The 25,405-nt window shown below is 49.0% G+C and overlaps 1 protein-coding gene across 1 annotated transcript in view; it reads right to left on the bottom strand.

Annotated features, from left to right (window-relative positions):
- Positions 1–25,054, bottom strand: part of CD99 (CD99 molecule (Xg blood group)) — a 44,205-nt gene extending 19,151 nt beyond the window's left edge. The window contains exons 1-8 of the mRNA XM_063083756.1: positions 24,748–25,054; positions 24,547–24,666; positions 24,029–24,232; positions 23,487–23,771; positions 3,588–3,620; positions 2,260–2,307; positions 1,256–1,306; positions 575–643 (exon numbers count right to left, since the gene is read on the bottom strand). Of these exons, the coding sequence (XP_062939826.1) occupies positions 575–643; positions 1,256–1,306; positions 2,260–2,307; positions 3,588–3,620; positions 23,487–23,771; positions 24,029–24,232; positions 24,547–24,666; positions 24,748–25,054 (1,117 nt within the window). The remainder of the gene's footprint in view (positions 1–574; positions 644–1,255; positions 1,307–2,259; positions 2,308–3,587; positions 3,621–23,486; positions 23,772–24,028; positions 24,233–24,546; positions 24,667–24,747) is intronic.
- Between the last annotated feature and the right edge of the window lie 351 nt (positions 25,055–25,405).

Below are 25,405 nucleotides of genomic sequence, written 5' to 3'. Positions count from 1 at the left end.
TATCGATGTGTTTCTGTGTTAAAAATTAAGCAAACACGTAAATTAAAAAAAAAAAAAAAAAAACCCACTGAAAACCTAAAGTTTCAACAACCTTTCAGTTCAGAAAACCTGTGCTGGTCAGATTACTCTGACAATACTGTGATGTGTCAGAAAAGCTTATTTAAATAAAGAGTTTTTTAAAAATAGCTTTTCTACAGGGAAAGCACACATAAATGCTTTTCCCCATATTATCTACATGTTTAAAATCTTAACATTTCTTAAGGGTTCCATAAAATCTTGAGAAGTAAAATCAGCACACTAAAAATATCAAATCCAAACTAAGAAAACAAGGGTACTTCCAAAAGTTCACGGAAAGACTTGTAATATCTTTCAGTTCTATTTTTCTAAGAAGCTTTGGAAGTGCCCTACTATCTCTTTGAAAAGTACATTTCACTCTACTTAATCACTGAAACTACCTTGTACAGAGAGTCAATGAAAGCACATGCTAATCTGAAACGACCTCCTCTCTGCTTACACGGCTATCACTGTACTCTAAAAAAACATGCATACGACCCACATGGCTAAAGGCTCTTACCGGAGGAGCCAGGCTGGTTGGGTTTGGGATTTGGCCTTGGCTTGGGTGGATTCGGTGCTGCTGGGTCATCTGGAAAAAAATGCATGGTAATGATGAGTGCTTGGCAGTAGAGAAAATGAAGCATCCATTTGCATACAGGTGGTTTACTAAACAGAAACGGGAGCTGGTCATTTGTACTGGTGGGGACACCCGTACAATCAACCACCTGCTAATTTCTTTCCCTCACCTTCCAGCTGCAGAACTTAACTTCAGGTTTTTCCAATAGAAACTAAAGCAGATACAGAATTGGCAAGACCCTGCCCAAAATGAAAATACAGGACCCGTTGTTCAAACGGTATTCGGCATTTCAAGATGCCAACCACAGAGCATTTAACCCAGGCTGGGGCCCCTTTTGAGTGTGGGGTGTGGTGCGAGTAGACAGTCACGTGCCCATGAAGCTGGCCCTGGTAAGGGAAGTCATATCCACATCCTATCATTCCAAAGATACTAAGAATTTTAAAATAAAATTAAGCATACTGGCAAAAACCAAAAACCCAACAATGACATACCTGTTCACCAAGTTTTCATTGTGAAAGCCGGTTCCAGTGATCAATGGAAAGAGATAAGCCTCTTGGAAATGAAATACTAATTGGTAGGAATAAGCAAGTTGGCAAAAAAATAAAATAGAAACGAGGTACTCACTGCTTCCGCCACCACCCAGGGCATCTTCTAAATTCAAGTCAAAGTCATCCCCTAAAGGAGAGAAACAGGTTGTGAATACCAAAGTCCTGAGTGAAGTAAGAAAGGAAACAACCTCATAATCAAATGGAGGAAACACCGCACCCCACATCCCTAAATATTTTTCAAAATATTATTTTGACAAGAATCTCACGAGAAAAACCAGATTCCTGACCATTTCCCCATCACTCTGCTCTCGGATGAAAAAAATAAAGGACCAAAATGAAATAAAATAAAATAAAAAGTATGAATCAATCGTGCCTCCTGCACCACACTGGAAATCCAACTCCACCTGCCGAGAATTCTGTCCTGTTGTTTTCCCCTCCTACCATCAACCAGTGTTGTCTATGTGGTGGCATCAGTTAAAGACCTGGGGTACACAGGGTCTCTTTGCTCATGAGCTGACATTATAAACTAGAAGCCCAATAATTAAACAGAGCTATTAATTTACAAAAAAACAAAAACAGAAACCGGACACTGATAAGACAAGACAGTAATGACATAACTTTTGGCTTCAGTGCTACTCTGAGTGTCTGACCACCACTGGATTTGATCTTTGGGAAATCCATTATCTGTTCCTGGTTCCTGACTTTTATTTTATTTGACAGTGACAGCAGATGACAGGCCGTGATACACCCACAGGTTATAAGAGGGTCTCAGTACCGAATGTTTTCTCTCCCAGGAAGTTAACATCCAAAGACAGAGTAACACAGATGCTTACAGTAAAAGCACCCAGACATGGGGTCAAAATGACCCAAAAGCATTTCACAGAAGCATTGGCACCCATTCTCTTACAGAAATCATTGCACAAGATTGCCCACATCACGACACAATTCAAAGAATAAGCAGACTGTATCTGGAGTCCTCAAATGACCCATCCTTTCTCTATGCTTGTCGAAGCCCCATCCTGTTTTCAGAGAAAATAATTTCTTCTTTCTGTTTCCCTAATAGAAACATTTGCTTCTTACCAGCACTGGGCTTTTTGGGGGCTGTGGTGGGTTTTTTGTCTTCATCACCTAAACAGAAAAGACATTTCAGTCAGTAAAGCTTGCAGCTGAGAAAAAGATTGCCCACTCTCTTATAATTTTAAAGATGTTTCATTTCCTTAAAAATAGGTGGAGAATGTTCTGGGCAGTGTTTTTCCTCACCAGCACAGACAGTGGCCAAGTCTAAGGGGACGTTTCATGATCCCAGTGGGACTCATGTCAGCTGTTGCTGCTGACCAGGGTTTTCACTAAGACCAATAGCCCCTTCCCCAATGTTGATGTCAGATGGGGTATGTGAGTGAAAGACACTCCAGGGAGCCAGAAGAACGGGAACTCAGCAAAAGGGCTAAACTTGGAAAGCCCGAGATCTGTGCACTGAAATGCTCTTCATGTTTCTGAGGCATAACATGCTGCTTGTACCCCAAGACCCCCACCCAAGCTCCCCATCTGGGAACAAAATCCGAGCAGGCTGAGGTTGTAAGAACCCAGAAGCCTCCTGGTGCAGGGAGCACCCGTTCATACCAGCCAAGAAGGGGTAGACCATCAGGAAAAAGGTGACCCTCTTAGCATGGTTTCAGCTCAGACCTTCAGCATTAGACCACAGAAAGTTATAAAAAAAAAAAAAAAAAAAAAAAAAATTAAGAGGTGAGTCCTGGGTTGAAAAGTGTCTGTCCAAAATTCACGTCCATCTGGAAATTTGGTAGGAGACCTTATCTGGAAAGAGGGTCTCTGCAGATGTAATTGATTAAGGTGAGGTTATAGTGAGTTAGGATGAGCTCTGATCCAGTGACAGGTGTCCTCATAAGAGACAGAAGAGGAGACTCAGACATACAGGAGAGGCCACGTGAAGACAGAGGCAGAGACTGAGTGATGCGGCCAAAAGCCCAGGGATGCCTGGAGCCACCAGGAGCTGGAAGAGGCAGGAAGGATCCTCCCCTGGAGCCTCTGGAGGGAGCACGGCCCTGCCACACCTGGACCTCAGACTTCTGGTTTCCACAATTGGGAGAGAATAAAATCCTGCTATTTAAGCCACCAAGTTTATGATACTTTACGGCAGCCCCAGGAAACAAATTCAAGGAGACGGCAAGATCTAGAACTAAACAGTGATGCGGGGTGCCCAGCACGGATAAGCACCTGGTGACACACGTGGCATTCAACCATTACAAGAGCATGAATTATTCCACCAGGGAAGGCTTATTTACCCTAAGAAGGGCATCGTTGATTTTCCTCATCCTGTACTCACATAATTATCACAATAATGCACTTGTTAAAGTATCTACAGAATATTTTTAAATGTTACTGTTACTCACCGCCAAGAGCATCGAGTAAGTCAAAATCTTGGCCTAAGAGAAAAAAGAGTCAAATGAGAAATAAGCAAATGAAAGTCAAGTTGAAAATTAGAAGATAAAAATGGTGTGATTTTTTTTTTTTTTTTCTGATTTTGTGATATTTGTCGTAGTAAAACAGCAGCTTCCGGTTATCTTGGCTGGTTAGAGCGCAGACTTTTAACGCCAAGGTCATGGGTTCACATCCCCTTACCAACCAGCCACCAAGAAAACCAACAAAATAATGTATAATGCGTTGTGATTTCTCTCATTCTAAATATTCACTTTCGCACTATGTTAGCCTATATTTAAAATCAGTGATAACCTTGGAGTTTGCAGAAATTAAGATAGTGGGGAAACATAAGTTTGCAGGTACATAATTCCTGAAAAAGTAGGTCCTTTGAAACACTTGATTAAAAATTTCTAACACATATAGTAAAAAACATGGTGAGCAGTCTTCCCTTTTATGAGCAACTTTTCTGTAGTCACAAACCAAAATATACTTCTTGTAGAAACACCAGACCACCCAGCAAACTCATCAACAATTTTTATTTATTTTGCTTATTTGTTTATTCCCTATCAGCATGTTCATTGCTACAAATCATATTGATTCTTCATGCCCCTTTGTCCAATCTCTCTCCCTCCCTTTTCACCTCCCCGTCCCCCCTCTAATAACCATAGATTTGTTCTCTCCACCTGATAGATTAACTGTTCCTCTGTTGGTGTGTTGCCTACATGATCTGTCCACACAATGTCTTTTTAAAAAATCTCGTGCATTCCCACAGGATGAGGAAACTGCCATTGTTCTGTTGACCTTTTCTATCTTGTTTTACTTCTATTTATTAAAATATTTCCAATACAAATTCCCTCTGGCCATCTCTAGTAGACGGAAGAAAAGCAAAATCCAGAACATTCTGGAAAAGTCTGCTGGAGAGCACGGTGGGTCTGGAAGGTTCCAGCCTGGAGTCTCTGCTCCTCAGACCTGAGCGCGCACAGCAGCCCCTCAGGTCCCAGAGGGGCTGAGCAGTTAAGGTCAACAGACATCCCACAGGCACCAGCAAATCTGTTCAACTCTATGGGGTGTTGGACAAGCTGGCTGTAGTCTATACTTGTGTGTTTGGCTGTGTGTATAGGTATGTGCTTCAGGGTATGTGTGTAGTTAGTGAATATGTGTATGTGCATGTGTGTGTGTATGTTTCAGTGTGTGTGTGAGTGTGTTCTGGCATTTCTATTTGGGCATGGGTAGCTCTGTATAGGTTTACTTTGTGTGTGTATCAGTGCGTAGCTGTATGTGAGTGTACTTTGTGTATATGCATATGTATAAGTGTGGGGGTGTGATTTATGTGTGCATATGTGTAGGCATAAACATTGTGGCTTTGTGTGTGTGTTTGGTTTGTGTGTGTGTGCCTATGTGTAGGTGCATATGTGTGGGTTTGTATGTATGCCCATGTGTGTTGAATGTGCATATGTGTAGGTTTATATGGGTATGGTTTTTTGTGTGCATATGTGTAGGCATGTGTATGTGTGGATTTGTGTGTATATGTGCAGGTACATACATGTATGGGTTTCTATGTGAATGTATGTATAGGTGTGTGGTATGTATGTGTAGGCATGTGTATGTGTGGGTTTGTGTGTGTGCATACATGTAGCTGTGTGGGTGTGGTTTATGTGTGTGCATGTGTGTAGGTACATGCATGTATGGGTTTCTATGTGTGTATGTGTAGGTGTGTGGTGTGTGTAGGCATGTGTACATGAGGATTTGTATATGTGTGTAGGTGTGATGTGGGTGTGCATATGTGAGGTGTGTATGGGTGTGGTTTCTGTGTGTACATATGCGTAGGTACATGCATGTATGGTTTTCTGTGTGTGTTGAGAGAGGCAGGCAGGAGAAGAAACAGCCTTTGGGGGGCCTATGCCAGCAACCGCAGTGGGTTATTTTCACCACCTCAGAGCTATGAACCAACTGTTTCTACACCTGCACAGATGCCAGATGAAACAAACGCAATCACACTCTTCCCACGGCACGTGGCAGCATTTCATGAGGTCGGGAGTGTGGATATTCGTGGTCCTGAATAGCCAGTTCGGCCTGTGCATGCGTTGTTATTATCCATAGTCACATGGTGTGCAATGGATCTCCTGAACTTACTCTTCCTATCTGACCGAAACTTTGTATCCTTTGACCAACAAACATCCCCCAAACCCACCTCCACCCCCAGCCCTGGTACCCATCATTCTACTCTCTGCTTCTATGAGTCCAACTTTCTTAGCTTCCACGTATGAGCGAGATCATGCAGTATTCATTTTGCTGTGCCTGGCTGACTTCGCTTAACATAATATCCTCCAGGCTCATCTCCGTTGTTGCAAATAACAGGATTTCCTTATTTTTTAAGTCTGAATAGTATTCCATTGTGTACATATACCACATGGGCTTTATCCTTTCATCCGTCAAGAAACACTTGGGTTGATTCCATATCTTGACTATTGAGAATAATGCTGCAATAAACACAAGAGTGCAGGTATCTTTTCAACTCTCCGATTTAATATCCTTTGGATATACGAAGGTACTTTGCAAAGTTTGTGGAAAGATTGTATTATCTATTAATGCCACTTTTCCATAAACTTTTTGCAGTGCCCTCCTGTACACAGTAGAACCAGAAGTGACAGTGCTAGGAGCTTTCTCAAACGTTCACCTTCACTAGCCTCAGAAATGAATTATAAATTCTCAGGGCATGCCTGGTAAGTTTTGGCAAGTCCCCCAATACAAACCGATTCCAAGAGCAGATATTGTGTTTTTTAGGGTAAAACAGAAACTGAGAAATAATCAGAGAGGACCTTCAAAATGCCAATTTAAAAAAGAAAGAAAGAAAGAAGAAAGCAGCAATGAAAAACCCCACAAACATGAAAGCAAAATTTCCCTCACGTAAAGAGAAGATCGTTATGGACAGAATCACCAAGGAAACGAAACGAAACAAAACAAAAATGCTTTCGAGTGACTCACCAGTCTCAAGCTTCAGGAAACCCTCAGAAAAACAGTAGTCAAGGGAGGAAGAGAAACATTCTCCAGAAGGTTTCCAAGACAAGGGTCTTGTCTCCTTTTCTGACTCCGGGAGCCTGCACCCCTTTCCGCTCGTGGTGAACCCCAACAGGACTCTGGGTGTGAAAAGGCAGCTCCCAGCCCCCAGGGGACCCACTCCTGCCCCTCCTCTGACATGTTTGGACCACTGTGGCAAAGGCAGGACCTCTCCTCCCAGGCAACTGCCCTGGGCCCCCTTTCCCTTCTCTTTCCAGCTCCTCTTCACCTGCCTGATATCCAGCGCAGGACTGATGTGTATTTCCACACATCAGGTGCAGAATCCCAGGGCACAGGTAAACCAGTGTATGTGCGTGATCTCCATCAGATGGGAAACAGTGGTGGGCAGCACATATTCTTCTCCGAGCACACCCCCCTGGCTTGCTGAGCTCTTGCATCCATCTACCTGGACCCCGGGAAGGGGGTGTATTTGCCCACTCAGGTGCTTCCGCCATCCCCAATGCCCCAACCCCCTTCAGCTGTGGGTCGGTAGTTTTCTAGGCAGCTGTGGGCTTCATCAGCTTTTCCTGTGCTCTTTGGATTCCAGCCACAAAATATGGCTGGAGTGGATTTTTCCAGCGCAGTGACTGTGTGAGTGTGTACATATGATTGTGTGTGTGTGCATGCATGTGTGTGTGCATCGGTGTGATGCAGTCCATCTGTTTGTGTGCTTGCATGTGTGCATGTATGCACATGTGGGGGTGCATGCATGTGTGTGTGAATGTATTGTTCATGTAGGTGTACATGTGTGCATGTTTTTGTGCATGCACACATCTGTGTTTATACATTGCATGTGTGCATGAACGTGCATGTGTATGTGCATGCATGTGTGTGCGTGTAGGTGTACATGTGTGTGCCTGTGCTCATGTGTTTCCATGTGTATGTGCATGTGCCATGTGGACTTATGTGCACATGTGTGTGAGTGTACATGTGCTCACACGTCTGTGCATCTCTGTTGCAAAAGTGTGTGTATGCATGTGTGTGTACACATGTGTGCACAAGCAGGCATGCATGCACATTCTGTTGTGTATTTGCATGGGTGTATATATGTATATGCAAGCTTATGTGCACATACAGGTGTCTGTTCATGTCCACTGCATGTGTATTTGTGTGCATGTGTGTGCTTGTTTTGTGCGTTTGCATGAATGTGCATATGCATACGCAAGCTTACATGCACGTTTGTGACTGTGCATGTGTGTATGCATGCATGCACATGCCTGTGCATGTCCACTGCACATCTGTGTATGTGTGTATGAGTTGCATGTGTGCTTGCATGTGCGTGTGTGCATGCATATGTGTGCATCCATGTGTGTCTGCTTGATAACCCCATGTCCAGGGCCTCCCATTCTCCTGCATATCACCACACCCACCCTCCTTTCCCACAGGACTTCCCATCACAGTTGCAGCTGCTGACTTGGGACCCAGTCACTCTGAGAAACTATTACTCTCCTGCCCTTGCAGGTGGAGGAGGCCACAGCTCACCTTCATTTCCTTTCAGCCAATCCCCGTGAGACAAACCCAGTCACAAGGGAGGGACCCAGACAGTCCAGCCACCCACATGACCCTCCACCTGGCCCTGGGCTGCTGCTGTCACCCACAGTTCATCTGTCCCCTGCTGCAGGGCCACAGCAAATGTTACCATCTGGTCCCCACAACCAACCCCGGAGCCCACTGTTCTCCTGCCAAGGGGAGTCCAAGCCCAGCCTGAGAGTGGAAGGGAAAGGGAGGGATGTGCCCCTCACAGCCCCGCCCGCTCACCCACCCTCCACCTGTCCTGGAGAACGCCCACCCTCTGCAGCAGGCACTTGTCTTCTGGCCTTGGCCTCTGGGCTGGCTTCAATCTAGAGTCCCCGTGGGGCGAAGACACCATCAAAGAGCTGTGACCATCTCACCTTGGGCCCACAACTTCAGTTTCCATCATTCAAGCCTCTCCCCATCTCCCCCCCTCGACCCCTCAAAATCCTCCTTCCCAGACACAAAGGCCTACCCTCACAAAATCCAGATGACTAATACTTGGGACTGCTCCCCAAACACTGCCCCATACAAACGAGCAGGAAAGGCGAGGTGGCCGGCTCTGCCTCCCATGCAGAACTAGACACCTTTCATTCATTCATAATCAGGCATGAGTCCCTGGCAGTTTCCCGTGTGGCAGAAACCTCTGCAAAGTGTCCAGGTGTGTGCAAATGGATGCAAATGTATCATGTTGTGGCTGAAACCCCATAAAAAAAAACATCAGAAAACACAATCAATGATCATGGCAGTCAGTCATCCCCCCGCACGAACCCCTCATCCGTCCAAACACCAGGACTCTTCCTCCAGTTCACCACATTCAAAGCCAAGTATCTTCCACTCCCTGAGGTCGCAGGCAGTGCGCTCCCAGCAAAACCTCCCCATAGTGCCCTGTGGGGCCTGCAAATGCCTAGAAAACACCACCAGAACCCGCGCGGCAGGGGCTGCAGCCATGCCCACGGGGAGAAAGAACCTGCTGTGGAGCCCACGTCAACCACTCAAGACATTCAGCTGCTTTGTAAACCTGCAAAGAGACCACGCCCTCGGCAGCAGCCTCCAGCCCCTCTGCGGGCCCCCCAGAGTTCCGGATGCTTCAGAGACAGGATGACTCAGGTGGGTGAGGCAGAGGCAGACGGAAGGATGGCATGGCTCAGTCACCCCGAGACACTCCCTTCTGATTCAAACAGCCTTTCTCTTCTGCACATGAAAGAGGCAAGTTGAAAAACAGGATGAGCCACCCCACCGTGTAAAGTCCCTAAGACCACATGGGGCATTTGAGCTCCTCAGGGAAACGTGAATAGAGCTTCAACCGTGTTCCAAATGCCCTAAACTGAGACACGTGATCACCACGGGCCAGAATTTGGTTTCTCTTCAATCCAGTCATGATGCCACAGAGGCATTTCACGAAGATATAAAAATGAGGCCTCAGACTTTGGGATTTCCACAATAAAAGTCACCTAAGGATAACATAATGGCATAATAACAGTAGCCTGGGATGTAATTTACTGACTGTTTTCTATATGCCTGGAGCTCTCTAGAAAATGAAATTGATGTCCTCGACACTCCATTAGGGACGGGGGAAACAGAGGCCCCCTCCTCACCTCCACGCCCCCGCTGGTTAATGGCAAAGCCTTGATTTAGCCACCCCGGCCACACTCCGGGAGCTTACACCTGCTCACATCTAAGATGTCGCACCTCCTCCCGCAGTTTTTCCAAGCCCCGTTACAAACGTAAAGATTCAGGACACGCTACCAAAGGACAAGAAGGGCATTCAGTGGGCACCTCTGTACCCAGTGCCCAATGTTTACTGAAGTTTGTGGCAGGCGGTGGGTAGCAATCCCTTGTCCTGCCTGGAAGCCTATCATTCTAGGTTTGTGGGGGCTTTGAGAGGGGTCCCCAACATACGGATAATTTGTAGTACAAAGAAAGCCCAGGGCCCTGACAGAGAAAATGCACCCACCAGATCCTTGATGGATGGACGGCAGGTGCAGGCGGGGCCTGCGGCTCTCCAGGGGTGGAGGACACCCGGGAAAGAGGTCAGAGTAGTCGTTGATTTGTTTCATTCTATTATTTTACTTAAGTATTTGAAACACCCTTATTTTTCCGTGACGAGAAATGAATTTCTTTGGAAATACATTTCCCCTTTTTCAAGAGGTGTCATTTAACAATGGGGAGATGTTGGTCACAGGATACAATATTTCAGGAAGTGTTAGATCAGGAGATCTGTCTTACAACGTGGTGAGTGTGGTTAATGACAGTGTAATGCTTCCTTGAAAACCTCTGAGAGAGTAGAGAGTGCCGTCACCACACACACACACACACACACACACACACACACACACACACACACAATTAAGAATGTGAAGTCATGCACATTTTAATGAGCTCACTTTAGCTATGCCCCAAAGTACATGTAGACCAAAACATCATGTTGCACACCATATATACAATTTTTATTTGTCGATGAAAAAATTAATAATTTTTTTTAAAAAAACCCTCATAGACCTTTAGTGTCATAATGGTTTCAGAAATACATTTGGTCCTGGATCCAGCTTCCTATAAATAAGTGAATCTGTGTGAACTGCTGAACATTTTGGTGCAGAAAACACGGTTGGTTTGATTACAGATAAGTGCAATGCAGCCCCAGCTAACAGGAGACCCTACACATTGCACTTAACTGCCGAGGCCAACACAATCTGTCAACCCCATGAGTAGCATAAATAGCTATAAAATGAAGGGGCAGAAGTCGCTGGTCCCTCGGGACATTCTTTTGCCAGTCATCATGGACAAGATCGGACTTCACGGTGACAGCAACAGCTAAATTTGACTCTGACTTTTTAGTTTTACAATTACATTCCAGTGATTAGACTCATGCTTTTCTGATGTAGCTCATGGTATGCTGACATCCTGGTTTTGTCCTCACTGGGACGGTGACATTTGGTAACTGGTTCTTTTATGTAATTTTATAATACGTTTGGTCACAGGGGAGGGGCTGTCTTTTTCCCTTGTGCCATAACTCTGGGAACATCCTTCTGAGCTATGCCAACTTTTGGAAGAGCCTGGAGAATCCAGTGAATGCATCGGCTGGACTTGGCACGCCCAACGCCAGGTTCTCGCAATCACGCTGTGGGTCTCATGGAAACACACATTCCATACTGGACCTCACCCTCGAAGACTCTGATTGTGCGGCTTGGAGCTGGGTGTGGAATCCTGCATTTTTAACAAGCTCCTGGGGATGCTTGAAAACCTCATGCCCAAGAGTCCCTGCTCTCTGTCCCCCGACCCCCTCCTGACTGCAGATGCTGGTTCCAGGACCTCAATCCTAAGGTAAACCAAGTCATTACCCACGACCCTAAGGTTAAGTGCAAGCACCGGAACGTGACTCAGCAGCCCCAGCCCCAATTCTAACTTCATCTTTCTCAGTCACGCTCCCCAATCCAGCTCCCTCCAGACTGGTGACTGCACTGCAGATCTGGGCTGGCTGGAAATAACCCATCACACGGTCTGAAACATTGTCAGTTCAGGAAGCCCGGTGTGTCTCCATGAAATAATGCTGAGCTCAAACAAAACAAAACAAAACAAAACAGAACACACACTGAACAGTTCCATTTGTTCATTGTAGTCTCGTTATTTTAGGTAGTTACGGTCTAAAAACTGTCCGCGAATGCTGCATTAGTGAATACAGAACTATTTGCTGCGTCCAAGAAAACTACAGCGTCGGGTTTCTGCAAGCATTTGCATCAACTAATCAATACACAACCTTGTTTTATGTGTGTTTCTGTGTGAAGACACCTTATTGAACGATACTGGTGACATCCCCATGGAACTCACGGCCAACAGAGCTGTCACTTATGCCTGAAGGAAGCTTCTCTAACACACACGTTTTTTTCTGAAAGGCACGTCAGAGCCTCCTTGCACTTAGGGACATGAGACAGCACTGCAGCACTGTTCTTGGGGGGCATTTCAAACGGCAGAATTACCAAAAGAAAGCACAGAAATGCGAAAACATGGCACCCAATAGACCCTGAACGACACTGTTCACAGTGCAAGAGCTGAAACAAGAAGACAGAAGGTCGCCTGTTCAACCTCAGCAGGGAACATGCGCAAGAGGGCAGCTACATTTCTTGCTGTTCTGTGCCTGTCTGGGGACGCTGAGAGTATTGATTTGGGGATTACAAAAATTTGAAAATATACAGCTTGACAGCAGTTTCACTGGTGTCCAACAGATGTCACTGTCTCCCTCAAAAATTTAAAATCCACACCACCCCCAACCCCCTTCCCCAACATCACGTGAATAAATTTTTAGACCCTGGGGTTGAACTCAGGGGAGCGCCCTGTCAGTCATCCCAGTTTAGGCATCTCAGACCTCTTTGAGCTTGGCTCCTCTACTTGGCCATAAATGCCTTTCTGTCCTATTCATCCCTCAAGGCCCTTAGAAAATGCTGCCTCCTCCAGGAAGCCCTCCGTCATTTCTCCCTGGATGGCCTGAAACTTTTCCTCCCCAGCATTTCCAAAGACGATTTGTACGCACATCACAGTTTGAGACGTGTGGTTATAGACCCTGGTTCTCAACTCCAATAGCACATTAGACTCATCTGTAGAGTTTTCATTAAGTCCTGACGCCTAGGACAATTCAATCAGAAACTTAGGGAGGTGGGACCCAGGCATTTGTTTTAAAGCCTACCCGCACAACACACATGTGTACTCAGCTCTGCCGGTCCCCGCTGTAGATTTTTACTTCCATAATGCTCCTTGACACGGCTGGTCTCTTCTCTCCCATCCATGGGGACTTGTCCATGCGCTGCCTACAGCCTCAGACCCTCCAGCCCTCTGTCCACCCTGCTGGCCACAGACGGGTTCTCTGCAGGTAGGTGTGACTGTGCAACCACCTGCTTAAAATCCTTCTGGGGAGTTTAAATCTACACTCCATCACGTGGCCCCTACGGCTACTATAGCCTGAAACCAACGGCAGCTCTCTTGGTCAACAGTACTGATTGGGACCCAGGGAGGTCCCCTCCTGTGAGAAGCCCAGTGTGACCTTCTGGGGGAGTATGATCCCTGCTCTGTGCTTCCTGCTCATGAAGGGCTTCCATGCACGGGACACATGTGGGCCGCTGCCCCAGAAGGGATGTCTTGGTTGTCACTTCCCAGCAGAGAAAGGAGGACAGAGACAAGGATTTTGTTTTCCATGCCACCAGCAAATGGCACTGAGAGCACAGATATCATTTAAACATCAGCCTATGCTGACTAAAGGGATGCACGAGAGAGCCAGTGGCTGGCTGGGTGGGTGGGTACGTGGGTGGGCAAGTGAGTGTGTTTATGTATGTATAGATGGGTGGGTGGATGGATGGTGGACAGATGGGTGTGCAGGTGGAGGGGTGGATGAATGAATGTCTAGGTAGTAGACAGATACACAGACGTAGATAAAAGATACAGACAGCTGCTAGTTACAAATGATGGAGGACAGAGGAAGCATGAATGCATGAACTGATGGGTGGATGGATGGATGGATGGACTGGTGGATAGTGGCTGATTGGATGGATAAGTGGATGCATGAACTAATGGATGTATAGATGGATGATGGATACATGGGTGGATGGGTGGATGAATGGATGAATGGATGGATAAAGGGATGGATGAGTAAACATATAAGCTGATGGACGGGTGAACAATAAATTGGTAGATTTGTGGGAGGTGGACAGATGGGTAAAAGGATGGAAGATTGGGTAGATGAGCTAATAGATAAATGGATGGATGGATGGATGGATGGATTAGTGCATGGATGGTTGGATAGGTGGATGGATGGATGGGTGGATAGACGAATCAACAGGTGGTTGGATGGATGAATAGGTGGGTAGATGGACAGATGGATGGAGAGATGATAGATGGATGAGTGGAAGGTTAGGTAGATGGACAGATAGATGGATAGGTGGATGCCTGGATGGATGGGTGGATAGGTGGATGGATGGATGGGTGGACAGATGAATGGATAGGTGGTTGGATGGATGAACAGGTGGGTGGATGGATGAAAGCTGGATGATGGATGGATAGGTGGATAGATGGATGAATAGGAGATTGGATGGACAGATGGATGATGGATGGACAGACGGTAGATAGATAGATGGACGGTGGATGGATGAATGGATGGGTGGGTGGGTAAGTGGGTGGACAGCAAGAATACAAAAATGCTAAGGAGTTGGAGAGGCTTCCACGACTGGTCTGAGACAAGTTTTCTACCACGATTCTGGGAGTTCCCCTTCATATTGAGCTGACTTTCATTAATATGGAACATCCTCCTCCCCCGTCAAGTCACACCACAAGGAGAACTCTGCGCTGTGTGCACATGCTACTGCGCCACAGCCTAAACCTCACCATCGACAAAATGTGCCTCCACCTGCACCTTTCCCCAGGCTGACCTCATCAGCAGCAGCAAGCTACAGAACTCTCTAACATCAGTGTGTTCATCTACAAAAAGACTACAGTAAATATCTTAGGGCTACCCAAAGATGAAATAACGGACTGAACACTCTTTGAAAGATATAATCCATGGCACGGATGTGAATGTCTTAGGAAGCAGTCAAGAGAAATCCCATGCAAGATGAAAAAAAAAATAGAATTCTGGTACAAAAAAAGTTCAGTGATTTTTGACAACCCAGCCACACATTAGGACCATTGGGGATGTGTTTTAAAAACCCCAATGCAGGCCCTATCCCTTAGGCTATAAATCAGACTGTGCGGGTGGGCCTGGGCAGGAATGATTTTTGCAAGTTCCTGGCACGCACTGCAGTGAGGCCAAGGCTGAGAACCTCTGATCTGGGTCTGCAGGAGCCGCTGAAGGATTACTGAGCAGGTTTGTGCTTGAAACCATCACCTAGGAATCAAAAACAGGAGAGATAAGCCATGCTAATACTGGTGTGTTTTAGCCTGGGCTCTGGGTAACTAGTTTCTCTGCAATCCTATGTCTTAGGTATGCATCAAAAAATTATTCTGAGAGGAGGTCCCCGGCCCTCCCTAAAGTGCCCTCAGGAGTCAACAAAACAAGCTAGTTCAGGGCTCTTGCATTAGTCTGGGGGAAATTCAAGGGGTGGAGGTGTGGGTCTCCAAAAAGAAAGCAGAATGGAAGAAGAGGCATCACTAAGAACAATTTAGAGGATTAAATCAACAGAACTTGCTAACAAATTGGATTTGAGACAAAGGATCTGTCACGAGTGGATAGAGATGCTTGGGTTTGAGAGTCTGGGCAAATGGCCACATCACAAAAGATAAGAATAAAGGAGGGGATGCAGGCTAGGGTGAAAATCGTGAGAAGCTTTGGATATGGAGCATTAGAGACACTATGAGTGCAACCAGAAGGTCCTCATCACTCAGAAGCTACATACGTAAGTGTAACTTAAAGAGAGAGTTGGGGGTGGGACCCCAGGGTGCAAGCACCAGCATCTCAGGGAGTGTCAGGAAACATTCTCTGCTGTCCATGCGATCTGCACCCCAACTGTGACTAATCTTCCTCTCTGTCAGTCCTACTCCCCAATTCCATTCCCAACCCTGTGCCAGAAACCCATTGGAAGGCAGAGATTGAAATCCACAGCCCAGATATATGGTTACGATCAGCCTCAAGGAGTGCCCAGCTCTTTGTCAATCAGAGCAATGACATGTCCAGCTGGAAAGCTCATGGGAAGGGCTGTTGCAGCCATCAATCACTCCTGTCTGTGGGCTGCTATCTCAGTCCAGTTGGGGCACTGGCCCTTGAGTTAGCACCTCAGTGCACGGAGTCTCCACCTTCATCCCCACCCCAGAGAGACAGGCGTTCATGCCCATGTCTAGCTCGCTCAGACCCCAACCCTTCCTGTTCCCGCTACCCTATGCTTCTCTGCATCAAACACCTAACACTCCCTCCACGTGCCTTCACCTGGCGAGGCACATTTTGTGCTGAATATGTCAAAAAGAGCTGAACCCATGTCCCCCAACAGAAGACAGCTAAAAAGGGCAGCCAGCACAACAGAGGGTGACTTCCAATATTTACTTTCTGGCAGTATTCATAAAATCCATATGCCTCCAAGTCCATCTGCCCTAACAATCATGTCATTTATGTATTCTCTGTCCCTTAATCATTCCAATCGACCGTGTTCCTATGAATGCGTATGCACCTTCTGGTTGGCATCCTCTTACAAGACCAACACCCGCCAGGGTGCAGTCACACAGTGACTGGGAGGCCCAAACAAACCAGAAACAAACAGCATACTCAGAATTCTCTGGGCTGCATTGTGCGAGGATGAGTCATGCCTTCTGAGCACCCGGCATGCAACAGCTCTGATGAATCCGCTGCCTCCTTAAGGGCTGTTAACTCAGTGAACTAAAGTTAGCTATTTCTCTTTCTCTGCCTGGCTGCATGTCCTCACTTATCAGTGGGAGCTTAAAAATAAATAAATAAATAAAAATTAAAAATGAATAAAAAATTTTTAAAAAGAAAGATACAACAATAACAATGGTACTTTGAACTTTCAAAAGGAGAGAACAGTACTGAGGTTACCAGAGGTGGGGAAGGGGGAGAGGGGAACGGGAGGAATTGGTAAATGGCCACAAAAATCGATGACATTGTATAATGCTGAATATACCCATTACCCTGATTTGAGCATCATATATTCCCACAAGTATTGATAATCAGGGCTGTACCCCACAGATAGGTGCAATCAACTATGTTCCAATAAAAATAGAAATAAAAAAATAAAGTTAACCATTTTTAAATACACACACACACACACACACAGACACACACACACACAGACACACACACAGACACACACTCACACACACACACACACACCCGTAGTAGCAATGACTGCTTTCCAAAGACTTGCAGATGAACCGCACCTTTAAGGCACTTCTGCAAAGCAGAGGGGCTCCAACAGACTTGTCGCTACAAGTTGAGAAAGCAACGTGAATGAAATAAAGAGGTTTAGATTTGCAAAGGCTTTTAGATTCCTGGGACTGCCTGCCACAATGACAATCACATTTCCCATCGGGGCCCAGTCCACCCAGACAGAGGGAACAGAACAAAAGCTCTGCCCGCGTGCTTAGTTAGCAGGGCTTTGGCACAACACGCTGGTGTTCTCTAGTCTCGTCTTTGGGGTTTTCTGCTTGTCAGGGCTGCTGTCTCTGCACTGAATGCACAGCCCACAAAGGGGCCTCCACCTGCCATTTGAGAGACACTGCTTTGAGGGCTGGAATCTAACTCTGGAGGAGAAGAAAAGGGAAGTTTCTGGTTTCCTGTTTAGCAGAAATGTTAACAGCCTGACTAGGGAGACCACAGGAGATCGGTGGCAACACTGAGTCATCCCAAAACAAAGTGCAGACACGCCCGCTGACCCATCTGCCCGAACGTGCACAAGAACCAAAGAACGTGGACAGGAATCAAAGCCCTTCTGGTCCCTAGGGACGTGGAGCAGACCGTTAACGAGACTGACACGTACACACATCTCGGTTAGTTACCATCTTTCACCCAAGAGATCCTATGCAAGCCAGTGATACTCCCAAAAGGGGAGAAGTGTGACATGACGTTCACGGTTCTTAGCTCCGAGTGGTGAAGACGTGTGTGCTTGTGATGGGGGTCTTTGTAACGCAAGGGGGATACGAATGAGGAATAACAGGCTTCAATCTCCCGGTTGAAAATAAGGGAACAGACTTCTACCTCTCCCTCCACCTCTCTAATTTCAAAATTTCTTTCTCTGTCCTTTCAAAATGTATACAAATCTTCATAATGACTAAAGGAGCCTCTTTCCGGTCTCACAACTCAGGAAGGTGTCCTGTACACACCAGGGGAGGTAGCTTCTCTGTCTCTCAGTTCCTAAGGGAGGGTTAGAGCCTGACTTTAGGTGGGCACCTTGCTCCAGTTTGCAAAACTGCCTTCTGTTTCTCCTCTCAGTAAAGCCAATTAGCCAGCCCAGGTGGCCTCCCCAGTGACCATTATAAAGTTAGGGTGAACCATGTGCTCATCTAAAACGAGTTGCCAGGTCCTCTTACTTGAGGACTAGATGCTGTTTTTCTTGAGAACTGCCCATGATACATTGTATCTGTCTGGGGCCAAAGAGCCCGGTCATAGCCTGCCCAGGGTCATGAAGCCCTCTGACACTAAAGATATAAATGCTGTGACCTTTCCACCCTTTTCTCCTTACTGCTTGCAGAGCCCTAGGCGTAGATCACCGTTGCTTTAGATAGCTGAGAAATGTTCCATTTCCTGGAAAGATGTGCCCTGTGATTTCTCCCAGAAAACATCTGCATACGTCCTTATCTGCTGATTCCCTCCTGCTGTCTATATAAGCTGTGACCTTCTGGCTAATAAACGAGACTTGATCAGAATACTGTCTTGTCTCCATTTCTCGTGTCTCTGGTCCCATCCAATTCCCACTCCCCCCTCCAGGGTCTGCGTTGAATATCCCGCGGGTCGGGACAGTATCCACTTGGCTCTATGAAAGGCTGGGCTTTCTTTCCTTGTTAGCAGCTTGCCGGTGACTCCTATGCATCCTGGTTTAATGTGTATTCAAAACTAAAACAGTTCCCTTTCCCTTCAAACTTTGTGGAGAGGCTTTCTGGGCTGGGAGCAGATATTGTTTTTCATTCTAATCTTCCCACAGCAACTTTTCTGTCTCATTAAAGAGTCTGCAATAAATAACACACCTACAAAAGAGTTGTAGGGGCTCAGAACACAGCACTCCAAAACATGACCATGTGAGAGCAGCATACACCACCCCAAAATATACCTTTTTGGCATAGTGATTATTTCAAGCTGGTTATTTTGAGAAAGTGTAGACACAGAAGCTCTAAAAACTCCTCCCCTGTAAAGAAAATTTATATCTACAAAGGAAATTCTCATTAGTAACGAATGGTATCTATACCAGGAAGAAAGCTGCTCTGAGACAACTTTTATCACCTGAGAGTCTTTTACCAGCACAGCATGTGATTCTTTTCCCCTGAAAGTGACAGGAGGGACTGGAAAAACCTCAGTAAGAATACATCCCACAAGTTTCACGTGGGTGGTGGGAAGTCTGTCTCCCTTAGGGGAGACATCTGAGTCAGAAAAAATCCTGAGCAGTATCTAAAAAATCCTAAATGCTGAATTGGTGAAAGAATTCTACTAGCTGCATTTCTTTCAAAATTATCTCTTGAAACTAGCGTCCAATCTTGAAGAAAAGTGCTGTCCAAAAAAGAAAGAAAGAAAGAAAAATGTTCATCACAGCTCTCTTTACAGGAGCCAAAGTGTGGAACCAACCTCAGTGTCCATGGATGGATGACTGAAGGAAAATGTGGTGTATATACACCATGGAATACTACTCAGCCATAAAAAAGAAGGAAATTCTTCCATTTGCAGCACCATGGATGAGCTTGGAGGAAATTAAGTGAAATCAGTCAGGCACAGAAAGAGAAATACCACATACAGAGAATAATTACGATTTGTAATCATACACACGCTAATAATAGTGATTCGATAATCTCACCTTGTACACAAATAATGTCAACACTCTACCCCAAAATATGTATAATCAATTATGGTTCAATTAGAAAAAGAAAAAAAAAAAGAAAAAAAAAAGATGCATTTAATACCTCCAAAGCACAAAGACACCTGTTGATAAACAGAGAAAGAATAAATAGGCAGAGCAGGGCGTTCAATGAAAGGCAGTTAACTTTTCTCAGAGCCAAATACGTAGGTTGTAAATGAAGGCAAACACACCGCACAATAAACGCATTTCCTCTGCCCAGACGGCAAAAACATTCTCTTCACCTCCACAGACACCCACAGAGGCAAAAGACAAGAGCTACAAGAAACTCAAGAGATCGAGCCCACACTTGCTGCACGGGGGTGAGGGAATCCCAGAAAGACCTCGTATTAACAGACGTCGGTCCATGTAAGCTTTTGGAGTTTTTCAAACAGCACAGGCCACTGTGCGGATGCCAGGACAAAACTGCCTCTGTCGATGACTGAGTGTCTAGCCATGGATTCAGCATCCTGAATCGACTTCACACGGGTCCAGAGAATCTGAGCTGCCTTAGAGTCTGGGATGGGATTCTCCTAACTGGAGACAGAGGAATGAATCAGGACACCCACTGCAACAACCACTAACTCCAACACTTACAAATACAAAATAGTCAGGGTTTTCCACCCTCAGCACTAGTGACATTTGGGGCCGGATGAGTCTGTGTGATGGAAGTGGTTCTGTGCATTGCTGGGTGTACAGCAGCATCTCTGGTCTCCACCCACCAGATGCCACTGTGAAAGTTGATTATACAGACTGAGTCACTCTTGTCGTATCCAGACTGCAACTGGAGTTGAGAGGCCCGGAGAGGAAAGCACTTGGGGCACATAGCAGCTTGTTGAAACAGCCTGCTGCAACCCTAAGATAATTTTTAAGCCTCGTAGCTGCTGAAACGACCTGCCGTGACTCTGAGACTAATTTTACCTACAACCGTCATTCACCCACCAAAGCCTGCCAACCCCCCAAATCTCCATTAGTGCCAATGAGCATTCTTTCAAAACAATACGGGGCATTACTCTCTGTAATGAAACTCCCAGTCCTTCCTTTGTTCTTTGGAAATACTGGAGATCACCCCGGTCTGTGTGTGGGCCCTGGATTGCAATCCTGTTTTCCCAAGCAAACCGTTTTCTCGCAGATTGGTCTCTACATAACTTTTTTTTTAAACTGTAATGTCAGTAGCACCCCACACCCCAGTAGGACAACCAAAAATATTTCCAGGCATTGCCAAGTGTTCCCTGGGGGACAAAACTGCCCAGTTGGAAAGCCCTCCTCTCTCTAAAGTCTGCTTTTCTAGAGGTATCCCTCTGTCCATCCATCCCTCGTTAACCTACATCTGCTTCCATGGGGATGGGTGAAAAAATCTGGGAACACGGGGCCTTTCAAAACTGTGAAATCAGACAAAGCTGTTAGCTCTAGAACTAAGATCCAATCCTGGGCTCAAGGGGCTTTTGTAGCCAGAACAGAAACCAGCTAAGTTTCACCAACTGGAAAGTAAATTTCCCTAATAAACTTTCCACTCGTCCCTTTGGGATGGCCTGTCTCTGCCTCTGTCCCTAGCAGGATCAGATTAGTATTAGGGCTCTTGTCTGGCCTAACCTAACAATTAGAAAGGGGAGAGGGTAAGGATATTAGCGTGTACCGAAGCTCAGTCCTTTCTCTGCTTTTGGTGGTGACTGTGTCCCTGCAACTGTGCATCCCATCCCCCACACAGGTACCAAGTGTCCCAGACCTGCTCACTGAGAGCATCGGCAATCTTGGATTTCCCAGGCACAGTCTGCATTCAAAATCAGGCAGTTCCAGGCCAACACTGCTGTGCGTTTGAAAACTGTAAAATGCCTTGTTTGGGGTTCAAAGAATATATTCCAGAGACATGAATCTCACCCCTGCTGTTGGTGCTTCAAATCCAGTCACACCCTCCCAGTCACCAAGATTTACCACCTTGCTCCTCTGAGTTCTTTAGTTATGTGGCTACTATCACTAATATTCTGTTTCATTGTTTAGATGTCTCTCTTCCTCAGTAAATTGCACATTTGGGGACAACCGGAACCCCCTAGGATTCATCCCCCTGGTGCCAGGCACACAGTAGGCTTTCAGGAACAAACGAATGCCTGGAGAATGAACGCACGCATAACCACACCGATACATGAAAAACTCTTTGAGTAGGTGTCACCTGAACAAAAACAACAGATAAAACCCTCCTGAGAAAACCCGAGAGGGTCGTTTCTGTAGTGGCAGCCTGCCAGGAATAAGGAAGGACATTCTGGAAGGGAAGAGAGAAACAGGAAGCCTGTTGTGGGACCTCCCCGGCAAGCTTAAAACTCTTCTAAGCCCCCCACACCCCCCCCACAAATCAGGCTTAATTTTCTCTAAAGTCTGCCCACTGGAACCACCGTTTCTGCAGCACCTGGAGCACATCTAAAAAGTGTGCAAACCCATTAACAGGTCTTCCCTAAAAATACAGGGCCAGATCCATTCTAAGCTGAGCTACAGGCCAGCAACGGGAGCAGGAAATTTTGCCACATAAACAGGGGTGGGGGCTGAGCCTTCCCGTCCCTTCCAGAGCGGGGCCTGCATTTTTCGCATTCCCCAAGTCTGTGCACCCCTGATAAGGCCAGTCCTGCAAGGCTGTCTGCTGCAAAGGCTGGCCTTATAAAGGAGCAAAAATGCACCGCGCAGTGGAAAAAGTAAGTTCTAACACACCACGCCCGGCACGGTGCCTGTTGTCGTTTGCAACGGAGAGAAACAGAAAAGCTCTGTGAAGGCGACGACCAGAAGAAACGGTTTGCTTAGGGGACGCGTGGGGGCGACAGAGAATTTTCCTTCTCCCCATGCCTTTCCTGGGTTTTCCAAATTACTGCCCGCACCGCGCTGACCATGTGGTAAGAACGCGTGTCTTTTGGGGGTGTCGCTTCCCATCGGGCACCGTACGCAGGAGGGACCCAAACACCCGCGACATGCGCGGGGACCCACCAAGTCTTTCTGCGCGTTTTCAGGGCTGGAGGTTCTTCCTAACCGCTCCCCCTCCCCCAAGGTCTTAGGCTGCTCAGCCGATTCCAAATTTAGGCCCGGGACGCAGGGCGTGGCCCCGGGAGGCGACTCCAGGGTGGCCCTGGTGGGCGTCACAACGGAGATCCAGACCCCCGAGCTCTGGGGGGGGTGGAGTTGGGGAAGAGGGGATGCCGGGGTGGGTTGGGGGGGGGACCCGTCGGACAGTCACCAGGGCTGGGGGGACGATCGAGGTGCCTCCAACCCGAAGAGTCCCCGAAGAGTCTAAACTCTGAAAACAAACGCTGACATTTCGCCTCTGACAAGGGTCCGCCCGCGACGGGAGTCGGGGTACCCCGGCTGCGCCCCACAACCTCCGCGCCCCCCGTGGCCCCGGCCCGCGCCCCCCTACGCGGATCCCCGGACCCTTCCCGCGACCCCTGTGGCCCCGGCCCGCGCCCCCCTACGCGGATCCCCGGACCCTTCCCGCGCCCCCCTACGCGGATCCCCGGACCCTTCCCGCGTCCCCCTGTGGCCCCGGCCCGCGCCCCCTACGCGGATCCCCGGACCCTGCCCGCGTCCCCCTGTGGCCCCGGCCCGCGCCCCCTACGCGGATCCCCTGACCCTGCCCGCGCCCCCCTACGCGGATCCCCGGACCCTGCCCGCGCCCCCCTACGCGGATCCCCGGACCATTCCCGCGTCCCCTGTGGCCCCGGCCCGCGCCCCCCTATGCGGATCCCCGGACCCTGCCCGCGCCCCCCGTGGGCCCACCGCCCGCGCCCCCAGCTCGCTCACCCCGTGCGGCCCTCAAAGCGCCCAGCAGGCCGACGATCAGCAGCGCGAGGGCGGCCCGGCGCGCCATGGAAGAACAGTCCCCGGAGCGGCGACCGCTGGCGGCGACAGCTGGAGGGGACCCCCCTACCCGGACCGGGACGGGGCGGGGCCGGCGGCGGCGTGCGGGGAGGCTGGGAGCGGCCCGACGCCCCGCCCCGAGGGCGCGAGCCCCACCCCGGGCCTCCGAGCGTCCGGGAGCGGGAGGGAGGGGACGAGCGGCGCGCGGGGGCGACTGAATCCCACTCCCTTCTCAGGACAGTGAGGTCGCTGTCCCCACTCGCCCCCTACGGGGACTCCCAGGGCGGCGCCAACCGGAAACAGACGGAGACACCCCGTCCCCCCACATTCTCCGAAAAGCGTGTCCCCTCCGTGTCTGCAGCTCCCGAAAGGACCCCCGGGGCTGTACCCCCGACACGTGACGAAGTGAAACCACCTCCCGTCCCGAAGGAGTGTGAGCCCCTCTCCCCTTGTAACGGGGCCCCGAGGGCAACACCCCTCCCTGCTCGGGGAAGGGTGGGCCCCGTGCCCTCCAGGCAGCGCCCCCAGGTCCACGGTGGGGTGACACAGCCGCGAGCACGCGGGGGACGGACGGCGACGCTGGCAGGCCTTGGCAGCAGGGCGCGCGCCTGCCCCTTCTGCGCCCGGCGGGTGCCTCCCTCGGAGGAGCCTGCGCTCTGGAAGCTTCTCCCGCGAGCTCGGGACCGGGGCTGGAGTAGACGGGGGTCTGGGGGTGGGGGCGGGGAGGCGGGAAAGCGCCGGCCGCCCCCATCGGGGACGCTTGGCCCCGGTCCCGGTCCTGCGCTGCTCGCCCCACGCTGCACTCTTCAGGCCAGACCTTCCCCGCCCCGACCCAGGCCACAGCCGCAGTGCGACTGTCGTCCGTGCCAGGGGAACAAGATTCCTGTTTTCATGGCTGGGCCTAAAATCCTATGGGTTTTCCTTCAGCGTGAGGGAAGCAGCCGCACTCCACGCTCCGAGCCCCACCCGATCCAGCCTCCGGCCCGTCCCCACCGCAGCGCACCTCGCGCTCGGGCCCCGTCCGGGCCCTCCTCCTCAAGCCTGTCTTCTGCTGCCACCTGCCTGCCGCCGCCCCAGGCCACCTGCGCGCCTGGGTCAGGCACGCCCAAGGCCACCTGCGCGCCTGGGTCAGACACGCCCAAGGCCACCTGCCCGGCTGGGTCAGGCACATCCAAGGCCACCTGCGCGCCTCAGTCAGACATACCCAAGGCCACCTGCCCGCCTGGGTCATGCACATCCAAGGCCACCTGCGCGCCTGGGTCAGACATACCCAAGGCCACCTGCGCGCCTGGGTCAGACACACCCAAGGCCACCTGCCCGCGTGGGTCAGGCACATCCAAGGCCACCTGCGCGCCTCGGTCAGACATACCCAAGGCCACCTGCGCGCCTGGGTCAGACACACCCAAGGCCACCTGCCCGCGTGGGTCAGGCACATCCAAGGCCACCTGCGCGCCTGGGTCAGACACACCCAAGGCCACCTGCGCGCCTGGGTCAGGCACATCCAAGGCCATCTGCGCGCCTCAGTCAGACATACCCAAGGCCACCTGCGCGCCTGGGTCAGACACACCTAAGGCCACCTGCCCGCCTGGGTCAGGCACATCCAAGGCCACCTGCGCGCCTGGGTCAGACACACCCAAGGCCAGTTGCGCGCCTGGGTCAGACATACCCAAGGCCACCTACGCACCTCGGTCAGACATACCCAAGGCCACCTGCGCGCCTGGGTCAGGCACATCCAAGGCCACCTGCGCGCCTGGGTCAGACACACCCAAGGGCACCTGCGCGCCTGGGTCAGACACACCCAAGGGCACCTGCGCGCCTGGGTCAGACATACCCAAGGCCACCTGCCCGCCTGGGTCAGGCAC

The sequence above is a fragment of the Cynocephalus volans genome, chromosome X, assembly GCF_027409185.1.
Source record: "Cynocephalus volans isolate mCynVol1 chromosome X, mCynVol1.pri, whole genome shotgun sequence".
Taxonomy (NCBI): domain Eukaryota; kingdom Metazoa; phylum Chordata; class Mammalia; order Dermoptera; family Cynocephalidae; genus Cynocephalus; species Cynocephalus volans.
This window is presented reverse-complemented; position numbering and strand designations above follow the sequence as displayed.